This window comes from Nannospalax galili, unplaced genomic scaffold (genome assembly GCF_000622305.1).
Source record: "Nannospalax galili isolate Female #2095 unplaced genomic scaffold, S.galili_v1.0 scaffold87, whole genome shotgun sequence".
Lineage (NCBI taxonomy): Eukaryota > Metazoa > Chordata > Mammalia > Rodentia > Spalacidae > Nannospalax > Nannospalax galili.
Window position 1 is genome coordinate 10,123,767 of NW_008360320.1, and position 19,904 is coordinate 10,143,670.

At 38.4% G+C, this 19,904-nt stretch overlaps 1 protein-coding gene across 5 annotated transcripts in view; it reads right to left on the minus strand.

Annotated features, from left to right (window-relative positions):
- Kynu (kynureninase) overlaps nucleotides 1–19,904 on the minus strand; it is a 150,828-nt gene that overhangs the window by 128,981 nt on the left and 1,943 nt on the right. For 4 of the 5 annotated variants that reach the window (XR_003848110.1, XR_003848109.1, XM_029559707.1 and 1 more), the window contains exon 2: nucleotides 14,046–14,225. Coding sequence is in view for 2 of the 5 variants with exons in the window: in XM_029559707.1 (XP_029415567.1) it covers nucleotides 14,046–14,214 (169 nt within the window). In the remaining 3 variants the exon portion in view is untranslated. Of the gene's footprint in view, nucleotides 1–14,045; nucleotides 14,226–19,904 lie in introns of those variants that run through there. The other variant, XM_029559708.1, reaches the window with a different exon arrangement.

The window sequence follows — 19,904 nt, forward strand, 5'->3', positions numbered from 1 at the left end:
GAGTACAATATTGTATAACTGTAATAATTCAACTGTAAACCTAAAAATTTATAGCCAATTCTGAAAAAGATGCATCTTAGCTCAGAAAATTGTTATTGAATATGTCAATGCTGTTGTAATGAAATGCTTCTTCTAAGTATGTGGTTATTAAATAAATAATTAACTGGAAAAAAAAAAAACATGAAATGAAAACTTCAAAGACACACTGGCCTTGAAATTTCACCCTATTCTTGACTTAATTTGGGAAAGTGATGTGCAGTTTGTTTCGTTCCTCTCCATTGCTGTTCCTAATTCCTCCAATATATTGGGGAAAACAAGAGAAACAAACCCCAAATGACCAACAACATAAAAGAAAAGGAAGACTTACTCTGGCATGGGTGCATTTATTTCACTTCCTTCCCTCATAAGGCAGTTTTTTCAAGTTCCTCAGAAACTTCTCTGCATTAGAGAGAGCCAGCTCCCTGAAGTGGTCACCCAGCTCTTCAGCTCCTGACCCTAACAGCTCCCCAGTTGCTCCCTGGCCTCTTACCTCACAGCATCTTTCCAGACCTGAAGCCACACTTCCAGCAAGGGGATGTCAAGTATATTTAAGTTCTGCTGGTTTTCACTGGGTTGATGTGATTCAAAGGAATTATGTCCCTTTAATAACTGTAGGCATACTAATGAAGCTATTTTAACTCATAATCACATTAAGATTGTAATTAGAGTTTTATGTCTTCCTTACATATGAATTTTCTATGACATTGCCTTCCACACACAAAAATGCATTCAACAGACATTTAAAGCTTCCAGTTAATAACATAATTTGGTCAAATATGTTCCTAATTAGATCTATATTACTTTTCAGTTTCAGATATTATGGACTGAAAGAGATAAACTACCACTTACTTTAAAATAACATAAATATACATAATTATATATGTATGTTTGCTGCTTTTGAAAGTGCTTATGACCATCTCTTCAGGAAATGATTCTACAAATACTGTAAATACTAAATTAATCTTTATATAATTTCTTTAGATTTTACCTTCTAGTCCATCATATTAGAAACCTAGAAAAAAAATACCAGTGCCCGAGTTTGAATCAAAGATTGTAATTTAATTGTTCCTGAATAGAGCTCCTTATAAGCACTTAAGAAATTCACTCAACAAATTATTTGCATAAGCCACTTTAGTCTTGTACTTAATCCACTTTCATGACAAATATAAAACTAAATAAAGAGGGGCTAGGGAGATGGTTCATTGGTTAAAAGCATTGGCTTCTCTTGAAGAGGACCCAGATTTGGTTCCCAGTACCCATGGGTGGGGGGCTAACAATCCTCTGTATCTCCATCCCAGGGGATCTGACACCACTACAGGCATTGCATGACATGGGTAAACTTATACATATACAGGCAAAACAGTCATATGCATAAAAATTTTAAAAATAGCCATCTGTGGTGGCTCACACCATTAATCCTAGCACTTTGTAGGCAGAGGCAGGCAGAGCTCTGAGATCCAAACCAGCTTGGTCTACATAATAATTTCCAGACCAGCTGAAGCTACAGAAAGACCATGACTCAAAAACAACAGCAAAAACAAACTACACAACAAAAGTAAAAATAAAATTAACAGATAAAACACAAATGGGTTTTTCCAGGTTAATGGAATTTCCCAAGAGTACAACAAAAGTCTCACATTGAAAACGAAGCTGGTTTAATGCAGAAAACACATTTTATTATAAATATTATTAATTTTTATTCATATGCACATATGTGTATGTCTGAGTATCTGTTATATGTGTGGGTGGCCACAGGGTCCAGTAGAGGATATTAGTGACTGCCTGGAGACATAGTTAGAGGCACTTGTGAGTGTCCTGACATGGGTGTCAGAAACTGAATTCAGGTTCTCTGGAAGAGCAGCAAGTGCTCTTAACTGCTGAGCCATTTCTCTAGCCTGTTGTTGTTATTGTTATTATTATTATTTACTTTTCTCAAATTACAGAGGATACTCTGAAGTGATCATACATTTTTACAAAGAAGTCCCAAAAGTTTTTTAAATGATTGGTTTATCTATGTAAAATATATTCTTCAAGATGAAATTTTTATGAAATGAATTATGTCAGTGATTCAGCTATTGGGTGCCTCATGTGTACCTGCAGCCTAAGTGTTGCTGTACATTGATAAACCAGCGTTCACTGTAACTGGCTAAAGTTGCATTCATTCAATTTCAGAAGGGTGAACTTAAAAAAAATCTGTCTGGGGAGCTGGTGAGATGGCTTAGTAGTTAAGAGCACTGACTGCTCTTGCAGAGGACCTGGGTTCGATTCCCAGCACACACATGGTGGCTACGAACTGTCCTTAACTCCAGTTTCAGGGGAATCTGAAGCCCTCTTCTGACCTCAACAGCATTGCACGACATGGGTGCACATACATGCAGCCAATACACTCATACACATAAAATAAAAAGTAATAAATGAAATATTTTAAAAAATCTGTCTGTGTAATTAATGTCTGTTATTAGAACATTTTTAAAGTATGTGGTTTTGCATTAAATGGCAGACATTCTTTAATTTTTGAAATAAATGTTCTTTTTAAAAAAAAAATATTTCCTAGGTTTGATTTTTTTCTCTGAACTAGAGAATTCCACTCCTTGCCTATCATACTTTAGGGGGAGTCTAAGACACAAAAGGAACAAAGCTGAATCAAAGCTGAAATCTGTGACTTAAGAGAACATTCCAGATCCCAAAGCTGCTCTGATAAGCACTGACTTATTATAATATGCCTGGACCGTGTACATCTCTCATCATGTGAAGCATTGAACTCACAACATAGGTTGTTGTGGTTACTATAACAGAATTGTTATGGAAGTATTTTGGCCTGCAAGTGTATGGGAGAGAAAAAAAGAAAAAGAAAATAAATATCTCAGTGAAGCATAATGCCTAAAAAGAACATTTGTTTCAAAAATTAAAGACCGTCTGCCATTTAATGCAAAACCACACACACTGCTACAAGAAATACACTGTTTATTTTCTTTAAAAGAATTCAATTATTTATGTCTCTCAATGTCCTTCAGTGTGAATCCATCCACTGGGTCCACCAAGAGTCCCAACTCTGTAAAAGACACTGTCTTTCCCCCTCCCAAGAGCCATTAATTGCCAAACGTTCCTTAGGTTGCAGGGACGGGGGTCTAAATTTGATTAAGATGTATTATATGAAATGCACAAAAACTCAATAAAAGTATTTTAAGTTTCTTAGTGTTAGAGTAGCAAATAGCCCCATAAATTTAATTACTCAAGACTACAAAATCTCTAGTCTATCTGTTGGAAGACTCACCTTTCCAGTCTCACTGGTCAATCACCTGGTCATAGGACCACTCCTAGGAAGGCAGGATCACCTTAAATTATGCTAAATAGATGGGTGGAACACCTAGCGCATTAATGAGATAGTGAACTTTTCCTGCCTGCAATCCCACCTACTAGTGCAGAGCTTTTGGACCCAGCGACAGACGTGCAGACATGTAGGTCTCTATAAGTCTGCTGACGTTTCTGAATTCTTCAGAAAAGTATAATCTTTCCTTTTCTTCTTCATATCCCTTTTCTAAACATGCTTTCCTTAATGCTTTGGGCTACCCAGTGTCTTTTATTTCTTTACTTTTTCTCTAAAGCTTCGTTCTCCCAGCCATGTGGCCATCATTCAGCCATGTGTCTGACCTCCATGCAGGCTCTAAACTTGCATGACTTCACGCACTTCTTTTTTTCTCCCCTCCATTCTATACCTTGAGGCAGCTTATGAGATTACCAGCTCCCTGTCCTGAGGATTTTCATTAAAATTCTAATACAATTGTCTTAAAAGCTTCCATTTAGGTCCATTCTGAAATTCTTTTATGAACGAGACTAAGAACCCTCTAGGGCAAGTTCTTTCTCCCCATTTCATTAGTTTTGGTTGGGGTTTCTAACCCATTTCCCCATGTCTATGTTGGGATTTTTGTCTGGTTTGACCTTGCCACTGGACTTGTGCATGCTGATAACTTGTCCTTCCCCACAAATATGTATGAGAGTATGTCACAGTGAAAGTCTTTGTGACAGGCTATGTGACAGGTAGCTTTAAGGATGTTATGGTAGTGTTGTTCCAATTAGTAACTTTAACTGTACTATTGTTTGTATGTACATATTGTATGTTCAGCACCAATCAAAGGAGAATGGAATGATGGCCTGCCACTGGAAATTTGAAGGACCAGGTCACAGACATGGTGAATTCTGTTTTGTATCTGTCTTCCTCTTGCTTCCTTTCCTTCCTTTTGGGGACTCAAGCCTTTGTCTCCTAAAATTGCCTTTCACCAAGAACAATAAATAATCCTGAAGAAGCTACAGTGACCTTCCTATTACCACAAAGCCCTGCAAGGCAGATTCTGACACAATGGTCCAAAGTAATAATGAACCAACCCACATGCTGGTGGCCTCTGAGGACCTCAGGCCTTGCCTTTGTTTCTCTTTCCTGTATGACAATGAGCCTGCTGCCCTGAGAGAAGAATTTTCAGGTCTGTGGACCTCAGTTCTTCCCAGAGTGACTAGGCCATTAACCAGGCTCCTCCTGCTTCTGCACAACTCCTCTCCAGTCTCCTCTCCAGGACTTGTGGTTCAGCTCCTTCTGCTGAGAATCCTGACCAGGGCTTTTGTCTTATCACTTGTACGCTATGAGTACATCTTTGAGAAAATTGGGAAAAAAAATTGCTTTGGCTTTTTATTTTCAATTTTGTTTAAATTGAGAATTTTTTTCCATATTTAAGGAGGAGAAAGGAAAAAAAAGATAAGAAAAGGAAAGGAAATAAAATAAAGATGTTCTTCAGAGATATTTTTTTCAGGTTAATGAATATGAAATTGTTGCTGATTGTGTTTTAATTAGTAATAGAAAGCACAGAGATCCCAGCTGTGTTTATTTTATTTGTGTTTTGATTATTTGGAACCCTAGCATTGGGAGAGGAATTCAGACATCTAATATGAATTTGTGGAGTAAGAATTGTCTAATTGTAAAATTGTTCCAATCTTAATAATTGTGATACTAATGTGACTGGCTTGTTATTACTGTTGGCAACAGTGAACTGCATTTCAGCAGCTTGGAAAAGCACTTAGCTGGGATTTATGCTTATGCCCATAAATCTGAGATCATAGTCCTTCATGGAATTGGGTCAAAATTTTACTTGGAGGCAAAGATGCCTCCAAAGCAAAGCAATGAGGGAAGGCCTTGTTTGCTTTCATTATTTACCTGTAATTCTGTGTGTCATATTCCAAATGAGCAGTTCTGTTTCTGGTCATTAAAATGGAAGTCTGTGCTAACATATTCTGTTTTAAAAATGTTGTAAAATAAACTTCTTTCTTTTAAATGCAGTTCAACTATCATAGGTATTTGTTTTTCACTGAACTCCTGAAACCCTGCTTGTCCTTTACTCTTCTGCAGAAGTGAGACACAACTTGACACAGTGAAGTAAACTTCAACTTGACACAGTGAATTTATTGTGGGGTGTCTAGTGGCTCTGAGAAGTTTGAAAGAGTAATAGGGACACAGTCCTCATGTGGGGTGGTTTAACTGAACAGTTTTTTAAACTCAGTCATAGTTTTTCAACTTTACTCATAGTTTCTAGACATTACATGATGAAAATCATTTTCAACATCATTGATTCAGTGGAAATTATCCTTCCAGTTCTGAAGTTTGATTTTTCCCTGGGTAGTGGCACACTCAGCATTCACAAGGCACAGCCCCCAGGCACCCATGCGACCATGGTGGTAAACCTGCCCTTTGCCTGTACTCTGTTGCTAAGGCATGTTCAGTAGGTTATATGCATTTTCAATTAGCAGTATTTTCAATTTTTGACAATCTTATTGGGCTATAACTTCATTATTAAATAGTATGTAGTTTAAGATAAAAGATCAGAACTGGAAATACAACCAAACTGACACTGAGCTTCATGTTTTCTTGGTCTCCTTGGGGAACTCACAGACAACCTGAAACTCCAAACCATAGACTGAACTGGGCTGTTAGAATTCTAAGAGAATCCTGCTGTTCCTATTTCTGCTAAGAGCAGAATGTTATGGAAAAATCAGAGACCAACAGCCAGTCAGGTCATAAAGGAGTCAGCCCCCCCCCCCCCAATTATATTCATGTGAGAAATGCAAGCAAGGGGCAAATAATACATATGATAATACATATGTGACACTTAAGTAAGTGGTTTACAAGTAACACATGGTCAAAATGATACAGGAATGTGGCAGGTTTGGAAAACAAAGACTTCTGTCTTGGTAAAGGTTATGAGAATGTTGCAGTTTGGGAAAACAAAGACTTCTATCCAGGTAACTGCCAGGGGCTGGGGGAAGACTCCTGTTTACCTCCCCATTCTCATTTCTTATCTTATCCTGGTTCTTTTTCCAAAGTTCTTAGCCACCATTCAAAGTTCCTAGCAACCATTACATTGCAGGAATTTTAACAACTCTTCCAGGCCTTCACTTTCTATCACAGGAGGTAGGCACATCCCTGAAGTTTATGAAGAATGAAAAGATACTGCAGTTGCTTGTTCGTTTTCTGCTCATACTAGTCTCCACTCTATCTCTGTGGCCCCTGTGGTGATACTGGAGGGAAGTAATATGGGATACTTGGTTGCTTTGTTTCATGTCATTTTGCTCTGGGTACCTGAGGCAGCAGAGTCATGGGAAAAAAAGAATACACAGCAAATTGGAGTCCCAGTTTTCTAGCTAGAGGTATAGGAATGTGAGTCCCCATGAGTTAGGTACTGCAGGGGACAGGGGATTCCAGAAGACAATCAGATGGGGTTGCATAAGCCACTGAACTCATGCTCTATGCAAACTGCCTATCAGCAAAATGAAAACTTTCAGAACTGAACCCACTTCCCAAATTGGGTGGAATAAACAGAAAAGAGATTCAAAGAGCAAGGCAACTTTTGGAAACTGAAAGAGGCTACTAATCTTCTTGGGACTGGGCAATCTCCTGAGGACAGGGCGAGCTCCTAGGGGTCAGGGTAACCTCTGGGGAACCGGGCAATCTCCTGGGTGCTGACAATATTCTATTCTTGATCAATTCTAGTATCTGGTTACAAAGATTTACTCCTCTTACAACCATACATTACTCTGGTTGTACATTTGACTGGATAAAACTTGTATCTATGTCTACTATTGTTCAGAATGAAATAAGGTAGGTCTTTGTATTGTTGTATGGCTTATTAATACTGCACACAGAAGCAATATCTTATTAGAGTCTAATGTCCCGAGGGAACACTGGTGATCTTTTTCTTTATGGGGAGCCAAGGTTACACTCCCCCAAAGCCCATAAGACTTTGTATTCTAAGAGGAAGATTGAGGACAGTATATAATTCACTACAGGACTTGTACTCGATCCTGACTGTCTTTTCTAATTTTAAACGTGTTTGTCCTCTCTGAGATCTGGAATGGTGAAAGGATGTGCTTTGAGGATTTAAAAAAAAATGGTTTTTCCATAGTCTTGAAAATAAATTCCCCTTAGGGGAAAATACAATGAAAAGATAAAGCAGAACTTGCTACAGGCCAAGGAGAAAACATGGATTTGATAAAAATGTTTTTACTTACAGCCTCTGGCCATTTCAGAGGCAACAGGGACCATATTTCGGGGCATAAGAGGATTGGTGAGTCCCTGGGTGTTCTTCAAGAAACATCCATTTGAATTGTTGACCTTGTCCACTATGGCTATACATCTCTTGAGAGCTGGCAAAGACTGTTTTTTAGCAATTCACATTATCTTAGGGTCATGGGTTCCAGAAGCTGAAAAAGTATGAGCAGGCAACAGAGCTAGTATAAAGCCTTCTTAGCCGAAAATCTTATCTTTCTGCTCTACATTCTCCCGACTTCTTTTTCTCAATGTTCAGCCACAGTCAGGCCCTTGCCTCCCTTGATAGATGTCCATGGGTTCTTGCACTCCCTTCTGAACATTGCTTTTCTTCCTTTCACAGCAAGGATTCCTGGAATATGGTTCTAAACTCCAATTTCCAATCTTTCACTCCTTCAATAACATCTGCAAACTATAGCCCCACAGTCATTCCAACGACATGATGAAAGGCCAGCCTGTTTAACAGTGCTCTCCAACTGCTGGAATGTGAGGGCCCACTTACAGTCTCTGTGATGGCAGCAAATGCTAAGTGCTCTAGGTTCTTTGAAGGCCTCTCTGCACACATTCCATTTTTTTCTTCTTCTCTTTGTCCTGTTCTTTGCAGTTTATCGTTCTCATGCTTAAAATTTTGTTTCTACAAACTCCTTCGAGTGGTAAGTATAATTCCTACCATTGATACCTGGATTTCAACTGTTACCTAAATATTGATGGACTCCCAAATTTGTGTTTTGAGAGCAAAACCAACTACTAGCCATATCTTAAGTTCCATTATCCTTTTATGGTTAGTATTGTGAGCTTTGTATGTGACGATCAAGAATGAAAGTGACATATCAGCATCCTTTTTGTCCAGGTAAGTGGGAACATGTTAGGAGGAGGCACCTGAAACCTCTTCAAAGGAGAGCACACACACCTGCTCTATCCTTTCCTCCTAGTCTCTGCACACTTTCCAACCCTGTTGGAACTCAGCTTCTTGGACTCTAAGTCAAAGCCACAGATAGAAGAAAAACAAAAGAGATTCTTTTTAAGAATAAGAGTTGTCTAAAACTAATTACATGACTGATGTCACCACCATTCACCTAGACCATAAAGTATGGCTCAAGTTGTGTCTCCTAATATTATATCAATTGTTTAATAAGTATTTCAGGTTTCTCTAGAGTCTCAGTCCATTTCTTTGCCTCCATTACTTTAATTTCTGTGGTCTTATTGCCAGTTACATTAACCCATAAAATGCTGGGCACCTGATAAACCACTTAGGCTTTCCCTCTCCTGTCCCTCTCTACTTCTTTCCTTCCTTCTGTTTTTGGGTAGGACCTGAAGAATAATATTTATTTTTACGAACAACACCATTCACTAAAATATTGTCATCCTTTCCATAGTGGAATCTCAGAAAATTTCTATCAATCAAAGAAAATGCATTTATTTATTATTTTATTTTTTGTCTTTCTGAGATGGGGGTCTGTCTCCCTGTAGCCTCAAGTGTCCTGGAACTCACTATGTAGACCAGGTTGGCCTCAAACTCACAGATAGCTACCTGAAACCCTTTGAAAGAACAATGTTTCAGATATTACAATACCTGATCCCAAATTATAGAGCCATAGTAATAATACCAGCATGATACTGACCCATAAACAGACATGTAAACCAATGAAATAGCATAGAGGACACTGAAAAAATCCTACCACTTAATCTTTTGCAAAAATATGCAAAACACACACTAAGGAAAAGAAAAACTTAAAAAAGGATTAAAATGTATTTCTGTATATATATTCTTTAAAGCTAGATCCTTAACTCTCAACTTGCACAAAAACCAATTCAAAATGGATCAAAGACATTAACATATGACCTGAAACTTTGAAACTGCTTAGAGGAAAACATAGGCAAAATAATTTAAGACAATTGTGTAGGCAAGCAGTTTCTGGAAAGAACTCTGATAGCACAGAAAATAATCCAGAGAACTGACAAATAACATTGTATGAAATTCAAAAGCTTTTCTTTAGAAAAGGAAGCGATTAACAGAAAAAGTAGCCCACAAATTGGGAAAAGTGTCTTGCTAACTATACATCAAACAGTGGATTAATATCTAGAGTATATAATTTCAAAAATTAAATACCAAAACTCATAATCTTCAGGCCAGTAAATAAACGTAGTGCTTTCCTAAGATAATAAGATATTTGATATGGAAATTGGGCATAGTGGTGCACACCTGTAATGACAGCCCTTGGGCGGTTGAATAAGAAGAACCATCAGGTTTAGCCCAGGCTGGGATACATAGCAAGACCTTTTAGCAAAAACCAAAGAGAAATAAATGTCTGCTATTGGGAGTTGTGTTGCTTTCATTTTTCTATACCTTGCTACCTTGTCTTGTTTGATTTTCATTGCCCAGGCTTACTAATTTTATAGTTTTTTAATATAAATAGCACTTAGGTGGTATGAAAAACCAGAGGGAAATGTATTAGTTCAAAAACCTAATATATATATATATAAAAGCACAGTGCCAGGCATGGAAACTTCCTTTCAAGGTTTTGTTCACGGTAGTCCAAGAGATTCTCTAAATACTCTAGGCTATTGCTGCAGCCCTTAATTGCTTCCCAGAACTTGAAGTTCAGACCCTACTGCTAGACAAGACATACCTCAGACAAAGAACTTGGAACAAACAAACTGGAACTGACCTGGAAGCATTCTCCCTGAAGACTAGTTCCCACAGTATCAAAAGATACTATGCAAACTGCCAAGGGAGAAAACCAATAAATGATCCCATCCAGCTGTAAAGTCTACAAACTACAACAATGACCAGACCAGAAAACACTGTCTACTGATATAGCAGTGGGACTTTTATCTTGGGGGTAATCAACACTTGTCTAACTGGACTTAAGTCTTGCTCAATAAAAGGGAACTTATGTTTCTGTAAACATAACCAAGTTCACATGGCTGGAGATGGCATAAACTCCAAAGAAAAACCTACTTTTGTCACATCCCTAGACCAATATAATGTCTTACTATATTCTAAAAATGAGTCTTTATATTTACAGACAAGTATGTATCTTACCACTTGTGCTGGATAGCTTTAGCTGTCAACTTGACAGACCTGGGTTGAGGGACCCTCAACCGGGGAATTACCTCTATTGTACCGACCTATAGCTAAGTCTGTGAGGCATTTTCTTGATTGTTGAGTGATGAGGGAGGGTCCAGCCCACTGTGGGCAGTGCCACCCATGGGAAGGTTGTTCCGTATTGTATAAGAAAGCAGGCTGAGCCATGTGTGGTGGCGCATGCCTTTAATCCCAGCACTTGGGAGGCAGAGGCTGGTGGATCTTTGTGAGTTTGTGGGCGGCCTGATCTACACAGTGAGTTCCAGGCCAGCTGGGGCTACAGGGAAATCCTGTCTCAAAAAGACAAAAAGACAAAAAAAAAAAAAAAAAAAAAAAAAAAAGAAAGAAAGAAAGAAAAAAGAAAGCAGGCTGAGCATGGGCCAGGGAATCAAGCCAGTAAGCAGTGTTTTTCCATGGCTTCTGCTCCATCCTCTGCTTCCAGGTTACTGCTCTGAGTTCCTACCTTGGGCTCCATAGGTGATGAACTTTAACCCGTGAGATGTAAGCCAAATAAACTCTTTCCTCTCAAAGTTGGTACTGGTCAGAGTGTTTTGTCACAGCAATTGAAGGCAAACTAGAACACCACTCATCAAAGAAGCTCTTTTTTGCAACAAACGAAGACTCATGAAGTTCCAGAACTTGTTAAACACAGAATAATTATCTTTGAGGACCACAGGCCCAAGTGAAACATCTACAATGCAATCTCAACACCTGAGGCCCAGGAAACACAATGGAACACAGGGCAGAAAGAATGTTAATTCATCTCTCAGCTCTCAGCAGTGAAGCTTCCTCATGCTTCAGATGGTGATTAACCCAGAATATCACAACTGCCTGAAATGCAGAGAATAAAAGACGTAGAGAACTTGTCCCTGAATTGTTAACCTACATCAAACCTCTGCCACCCAAGACTCAGGGATCATTGAAAAGGAATGGGCAAAAATATTGTAAGAGCTAGAGGTAGTGAGTAGATGCCCATAAGGAAACAATTTGCCAGACAGCTCCTAAGTTACTTATATAAACTCACAGCAATAGTAACAGCATACAAAAGACTCAAACAAGCTCAAGCCAGATAATATAGCCCAGCATAGAGGTGGAAACTATTGGAACCGATAACTACTGGGAGAGGGAGAGAGTCGGTTTTCCTTAAAGGTGTGACACTAGATAGGTTAACCAGTCTCCAGTGGATGGATACACACCTAAGGACAGTTAGGGAAGTAAACGTGGCTCAATAGGCCTTAATACATATGGCAGAGTACATGAAATTCGGTGGGGGGCTATAAGAGAGGCGCAGACAGGGGAAGGGCTCTAAATGTGATCAAAATGTATGAAATGCATAAAATTTCAATAAGAAGAAAGCCCTTGTTTTTGCTTTTGCATTGGTCTGCTAAAGTAATTTGAGATACTATATATCTTTGTTACATGCTGTCGGAAAGTTTTATTAGGATGGGGAATTTGATTCTTTTGATGCATTTTTATCTTGTAAAAAATAAAATGGAAGAGAAACCACCATTATTTGTCCCTGAGCCTGCTGTTTTGTTTGCACAGCACAAACTGAAGCTCTTGCTCAGCTTCCTTCACCTGTGTCTTCACAGGCTTCAGTTTCTCACCTCCTTCCTCTCCCCACACAGGTCCCACCTTATCAGCACTTCCATCCCACACTACCTTGGGCAAAATAACTCCCATCTTCACAGTCTGCAAAGTGATACCTCATAGTGAAGCATATACTGTGTTCTTTGTAATTTTACTGTCTTCTTATACTAGTTAAAAATTCAACATTTCTGCTTAATTCATGGAGTTATTCTGAGAGGAGTGTGTCAGATATAAGATATGGTGAATAAATATTTGTTGGATGGATGATTCCTTGAGTCAGAAGTACAGATAGTGAGGATACTGAAAATGGAGAATCACTGATCTTCCTTTAGGATACCACCAAATCTCTTCTCTAATAAATGACAAAGCCTCAGCCTCAGCCTGAGATTCAGGAACTCTGGAGCAGAAGCCAGGACCCAGCATTACTAACAGTGTTCCAGTTAACCCCTCATGCTACTAGTGAGGGGACCATGGTTTGTTTTAATGAACTAAAAATTTCTACCATCTGAAACTCTATTTCTTAAAAATTTGTTTAAATTATTTATTGAAGCTCTTTTTACTTTTAAGAATTAGCAGTACCTTCCTTCCCAAGCTATAACTCCTTAGAATCACTGTCTGCTGGATGAGTAATCAAAGGAATTGTGATTCCTAGAATGAGAATAATAGAATGTACTTTATTACATACAATGCCATTGTTCTAATAGAAACTTTTATTTTTTTAATAAATATAAAAACAATATGGTAAAATCCACATACCCAAAGTTAACATCTTAATTATTTATATGTTCAATTTTGAGCTACATGCATTAATTCTCTGGAATAGATTGTTTGAGACCCTCTTTTACCTTTCCAAAATTATGCCTGATGCTGGATATAGCAGTCGTAGATGGATTGAAAGTATAAATGCTTTATTTCAGGAGAGTGTTTCTTGATGTGCTTTGTGCATGTAAAGCAAATGATAGTATGACCCAAAGCTATCATGAAACAGTATTAGGTTCTTGGATTCAGAATATTCAAAATTATACCTGTTTTATATACTCTGAAGGGCAAAAATGCAGACGTTCGGCTGCATAAAGCATGTAGCTGATTTTGGTGGGACAACCCTTTTAGGTTGATGTGAAGCATAGCAATGCTCAATATGACATGCTTCATGTTTTGGTACCTGTGCTACCTACATTTAAGAGTACAAATCAAAACCGATCAGGTCACTCTATCATGTCTAGAACTGCTGTATGAGTTTCTTGGGTAGCTCTTACAGTACTTGCTTTCTTTACAGAATACAAAGATAGTTATTCACATAAAATCTCTCCTAATACAGCTAGGCTACAAAAACCATTCACTTGCAGACAAACACTATGCTATCATCAAGATGCTACAAAATAAGAAACGTTATAATATCACACTGAAAAGAATTGCTTTGTGCTTTAAATGCTAACAAGTGAATGCCTCCGTCTATACTTTTCCATCAGTCACTGCATTGTTCAGAGCAGTAGGTGACAGTGTAAGCACCCATAAGTATTTTATTCAGAGGAGGATAAGAAACATAAAGAATATGATGCACAGGTAGGTAGACAGGTTGATTTAGTAGGGCCAGGGGCCTGCTGTTTCTCAGAAACAATTGTAATGGCTCTATTATGTAATGGAACAAAGGTATTTCAAAGATTTATGACAAACACATGCTGCAGCAAAAGTAAATTAATTACTAAATTGATTTATGTAAACCCTTCCCAGTATTCTTACTTGAGGGCAGATCCCTCATTTTGGGGATATAGAAACACTCCCTGAAGTGCCTCAGTTTATCTTCCTCATCCAAGCGGAGAGCTACCTGCTCATCTGTTGGGTGACATTTGAGTTCAGTTGCAATACGTTGCAAGGCATCTGCTGGCGGCTCAAGAGGTGAGGGCTCCATTACAAACAGTTCTGTGAAAAGTAAACAAAACGACGTCATAGTCTAGCCACCTGGTTCAATGCTTTTACACAAAAATTCCATTTTGCATCGCCGGAAATAATAGACTTGTAGCCAGGAGTGGTGACATACACTTGTAATTCCAGCATGAGTGAGGAGGAGTAGCAGGATTGCTGAGTGTTAGACACCAGATTGGCCACACAAGTAGTTCCAGGCCACGAGGGACTACACACTAAAACCCAGCCCTAAACAGACAAACAAACAAAACAAAAACATAGGGCTGGGTAAAGACACGTGTTACCAAGTCTGAAGACCCGAGTTTGATCCCTGGGACCTAACCTACATGGTAGAAAGAGACAATTAAATCTGGTAAGTTGTCTTTTGACTGCCACATGTGTGCCATGGCACATGCTTCCCCCCATAAATACATAAAATATAACTGATTTTTTTAAAAGAAAAAGAAAATAATAAAATTAAATTACAAATAATGTATATTAATAATATGGTACCTTCCCCAATTTACTCTTCACTTTATTTTGGACATAGAGTCTCTCACTAAACCTGGAGCACCAATAGACTAGACTGCTACCTAGGATCATCTTGTCTCCATGCCTGCCGTAGGATGAGGATTACAGACGCAGGTTGCTACACCAGGTACTTTACTGAGTAAATCATCTCCCCAACCCTGTTCATCCCACTCATTTTTAAAAGAATATATTTATTTTTATTTTATGTGTATGAATGTTTGCCTGTGTGCCCACAGAGGCCAGAAGGATCACAGCTTACAACAGGAGTTACAGTTTTGAACCACTATATAGGTGCTGGGAACTGAACCCAGGTCCTCTGCAGGAGGAACAGCAAGTGCTCTCGCCACTGAGCTACCTCTCCAGGCCCTATTCCACTCTTACCTAAAAAGTAGACCATACCTCAGCAGTTTTGTATGACTTTCTCTAGCTATTTTACTAAGATTTAACAATTAAGAAACATTTTGAAAGTGGAGACATGAAATGTTCCTCCTAGTTTGCCATCTCCCTGTCCTGCTCTACTACTCAACTGCAGTGGATTTTACATAAGTTTTTAAACTTTGGACATAGTGAATCATAAAAAGACTCTTTAGTGTATTTGAAGATGATGTTGATAAAAACATAACTTTAAATGTCAGCATTTTTGCCATATGACACCAGATCAATTCAATTGCCTGCTGCTGCTGGACCATCTGAGAACAGGCAGAATCCCACTGTTTACTGAAACAACATTCTACTCTGGTTCATAATCATTTAGAACTTTCCAGTGTTTGGGAAAGCACATTTAACCTTTCTGAAGGGGCATTTTTTATTTATTATTATAGTATGTGCAAGGTATATATGGGGGCATACACATGCCACAGAACATGTGTGGACATCACAAGCCAATGTTCAGGACTCAGTTCTTTCTTTCCTCTGTGGGTTCCGGGCGTCAAACTCAGGTCATCAGGCTTGCACAGCAAACACTGTACTGGCTGAGCTACCTTGCTGGTCCAACAATGGCGATTAAACCATGTACTTTAACTTGTTGCCCAACTCATTTATATTTCTCCTAAATTTTAAGGTTTTGAAGTTGAGCAAGAAAGGTGTTAGAGATAAATTCTCCCTGCTTAGGTTAACTTGATTTACACATGAAAATTCTGTGTAACAAAACCTATGTATTCCTCTTTTAAACTTTTAGAACAACTATTTGTTGAGTTCATGCCATGTGGCTCCTGAAGGGTACAAAATAAGATACCATGTACCATTAGAGGCTCATCTTGCACAGGTTACTTTTTGTGAAAGAACAATAAATGCTGTAATTTCAGATAGATTTTTAAGAGTTAAGGAGAAAGAATAGTGGGATAGATTTGCTGGGTATAGATGATCTACCTAAGTGGGGTCACATGCATTTTTCTGATAAAGATTCAAGAGCATTTCTGAATCATATTAGGAAGTCAACCATAGGAAGATCTCAGTTTGAAGGAAGACAACGGTCCTGGGGAAGAGGTGGGCTTGGCCTTCCCAGCTAATACCTAAGGGTGTTGGGGGAGATAGAGTGATGATACCTTACTGGGGAGAGTATCTGGAGGCAGAAGTTAGGCATGGAAAACTTTTACAGCTAAAATGGGCTTTTGGATACTTTTCTAAATTGAATGGGGCTTGTTATTCAGTATAACACTGGCGAGTTTTGAGTGAGCAAATGGTATGATGTAGTTTTTCATTAAATGAAAATTATTATGCACTATGAATAAGTATAAGAATTAAAAGGGGGCTGGTGAGCTGGTTTACAGCAGATAAAAGTGATTACCACATGCCTGACACCCTGAGTTTCAGTCTCGAAACCCAAGTTCAAAAAGCAACATGTGGTGGCACAGGTCTGTGATTCCAGTACTCCTGCAGAAAGATGGAAGGCAGAGACTGAAGAATCATGCAGAATCTTGTAGGCCAGCCAGCTTGGAGTATGTAGCACAGTGGAAGGAAAAAGAGGGAACCTTCCTCAACAAGGTGAAAAGAGAGAAGGGACTCCCCAAAGCTGTCCTTCACCTCTGGTCATGCACCATGGTACATACTTACCTGCACTCACACACATGAAACCCCCCAAACAAAGAGAATTTAAAGGAGAAACTTTTACAGTTACAGCTATTACAGTAGTTCTGAGGACAAACTTGGTGGATTACATTTGGCTGAGAAGGAAAAGCTAGACATAAGAGTGTGAATTCATGATACATTTGGGGAAAAAGTAGATAGGACTACAAACATTTTTCCTTAATGAGAGAAATCAGAATCCTAGACAGTACGTATTAAATTCCTGTCAAGCATTGTACCTCTAGGGAGCGATGCAAGGAGGCCCCTGCAATCTGAGCCTGTTGTATAGTACGCTAGGTGCTTTTTACCTCGGACTCAGCACGTAGAATTTGTAACACATGCAGTTCAAATTGACATGGAAGAGGTTTTAGAATTTCATTTTTATCATCTGCCATTGAACCTTGCTCTCATCACACTCTAACAAATATACAGTCCTAACCAACAGCTGTAAACCTGAACTTTATATGATGCCATTAAAACGCCATTCCTCCTGTACCCCAATTGCATTTTCCCTGTTCAACCTTTCCATTTCTCATTTGCTAATGGTGTCCCATTCCTTATATTCTTAATTAAGGGTGCTGAACATTACTTTTGGGTGTCTTAGTTTGGATACCAGTTTTATTTACTCTTCTTTAAATTTGTCATTTTCTACTAAAGTTAGTGATTCTAACATTGATGTTGATGGTGCTTTCAATATCTGTCCATACTGTTATGTGTCTTTCTCATGAAACTATTCTTGTGAATTTTCTCGTTCCACATCCCTTCTTTAAGATGTGCTGCTTTCCTTCCTATATGCTCATATCTTGGGTACCTCTCAGAGCCCTGAATCAAATGCCACATTTTTGCTGAAGTTTGTTATGATGTCTTTGCTAAAAGCAATCTTCTAAATTCCAGTAGCATCTATGAGCACACATCTTACCATAACTAATACATTCTGTCAGGCACTATATTTAGTTAGATCCATGTGTGGATGGGGAAGATAGAACATGTTTGTCTGTCTACAACTTGATTTTAAATTGGTCCCTACAGGCAGTTTTCTGATAAAGGAAACTTGGATAGAGATGACTGTGTCTCTCTCCCTTGTCCTGATTGGGTTGCCTGATCACAGGAGATTACAGCATGCCTGAATGTTTGATAGTGCATTGTTCTGACTCAGAGTAATTTGTTGCATATCTAACCAGACAGAGGACATGTCATTTAGCTGAGCATAAAACCAAATCCTTCCAGGAGTCTGAGCTGTGAGTCATTCAGTTAGAAATAAAATCATGGATTTCAAAGAATCAGAGAGAAGTTATGGACTACTAGGTCCAAGAGCGTATGGTCACAAGGGACTCATTTTTATGTGCTCAGCAGGACAGAACTACTGATTATTAAAACATGGCAAGTATGCAGTGGTTCCGGCAGCAAGATCACTGAGCAACACAGCGGCTGGTATTAAACTGCTATGGCTCCTAACAAACACAGCCCAGTCCTGCCCATACTTTGTGCGGCAAACTCTGTGAAGAGCTCTGTGGGCCTGTTTGCTCAGCTATTTCTAAGTTTCTCTGAGATGTTCTTTGTCTTTACTGTGGCACAAGTCCTTACCACACACCTGCTACAATGGCTTCCCTGAGTTCTTGTTGGCTTGTGTATCTATTCTACCATGGCCGCACTATGTTTATTATTATGGCTACCACATTCCTGACCACCGTTGTGTAGATAGGTTATTTCTTTACAGAAAGAACATTTGAATAAGGGAAGAAACAAAACAGCTCAATGAATTTTTTTGACGTGACGATGCACTCTCTCCTTTACCATGGGAAACAGAGAAATACTTCTGGTTAAACTCAGAATCTCAACAGTTTACCTTGTGTTTGGGACTTTCTTAGCAGAGTAGATCCCTTAATACTGCATTCGGGATAACCAAATTCTAAGTGAGTTTACTTTGATATTGAGATTAGTTTACTATTATCACATTCTGGGTAATATTCAACTATCTTTCTTAAAAGTATTCGTTAACACTGGACAATCTTATGAGGTTACAGTTAAATTTTAGTAACATTCCTTTACTCTGTGAAAACCTGGTGTAATATCTGAAAACAAAACTTGGCATGGTACTTAATGTTTGTAATCTCAGCAGTAGAGAGGCTGAGGCAGGAGGATTTCTATGAGTTCCAAGTCACCCTGGGCTATAATGTGAGTTCAAGGACCCTTTGAACTATCGCATGAGTCCATCTCAAACATAAACAACAAAAGTTAAAAAAAAAAAAAACATGATTCTGGTTACTAACATATATTTTAATATACAACAAAACAATATGGAAAAACAATGGGTAATAACTTATATGAGCAAATTTGGAGACTTTTTAAAATGTGATAATTGAGTGATAGACTTATTTAACCATCAAATTAGCAGCTGCATCTAATATGGAATTAGACACATAGCTCTTAAAGAAAAACTAAGATAAAGCTCCCATCTTGATGGCAACATATGTAAACAACATAGAAAGTGAATCATGTTGGCCAGAGTGGCACATATTGCAAGTGTCATACTCTTGGTCAGGCAGAAGTTGGAGGATCTTATGTTCAACCGTCAGCCTGGGCCACACAGGCAGACCCTATATAAAAAAAAAAAAGTTAACGTCTTTATATCTATATCTTATTCAATTCTTATAATAAACCTGAGGAATTTAGAGTTATTTACCTAAACCTGAAGGCCAAGTCCTCAGAGCAGATACAAAAATAGGGACTGAGTGTTTATCGTGAATTCTGTGTGACAGTATGTGCCAAGCCAAGCTTCTCTCTGAGAAGGCTATGGGAAAACCCACAGAGAAAAATCCTTGCTCAGAGACTGTGACCTACTGTTTTATATTTCTGTGTATCCTGTTTCCTAATTTTTAAAAATTAATGTCTTTAGCTCATTTCCTTTTTATTTGGTTTCTTGTTTCAGTTCCCCACAAAGTCTACACAGCAACATAGTTTACATGTGAATCAATTATTCTTTATATATATATATATATATATATATATTTTCAATTTTGAAACAGAATATTATTATGTAGCCCACGCTCGCGTGACACACACACTCCTCCTCCTTCAGCTTCTCAGAAAAAGAATTGTATT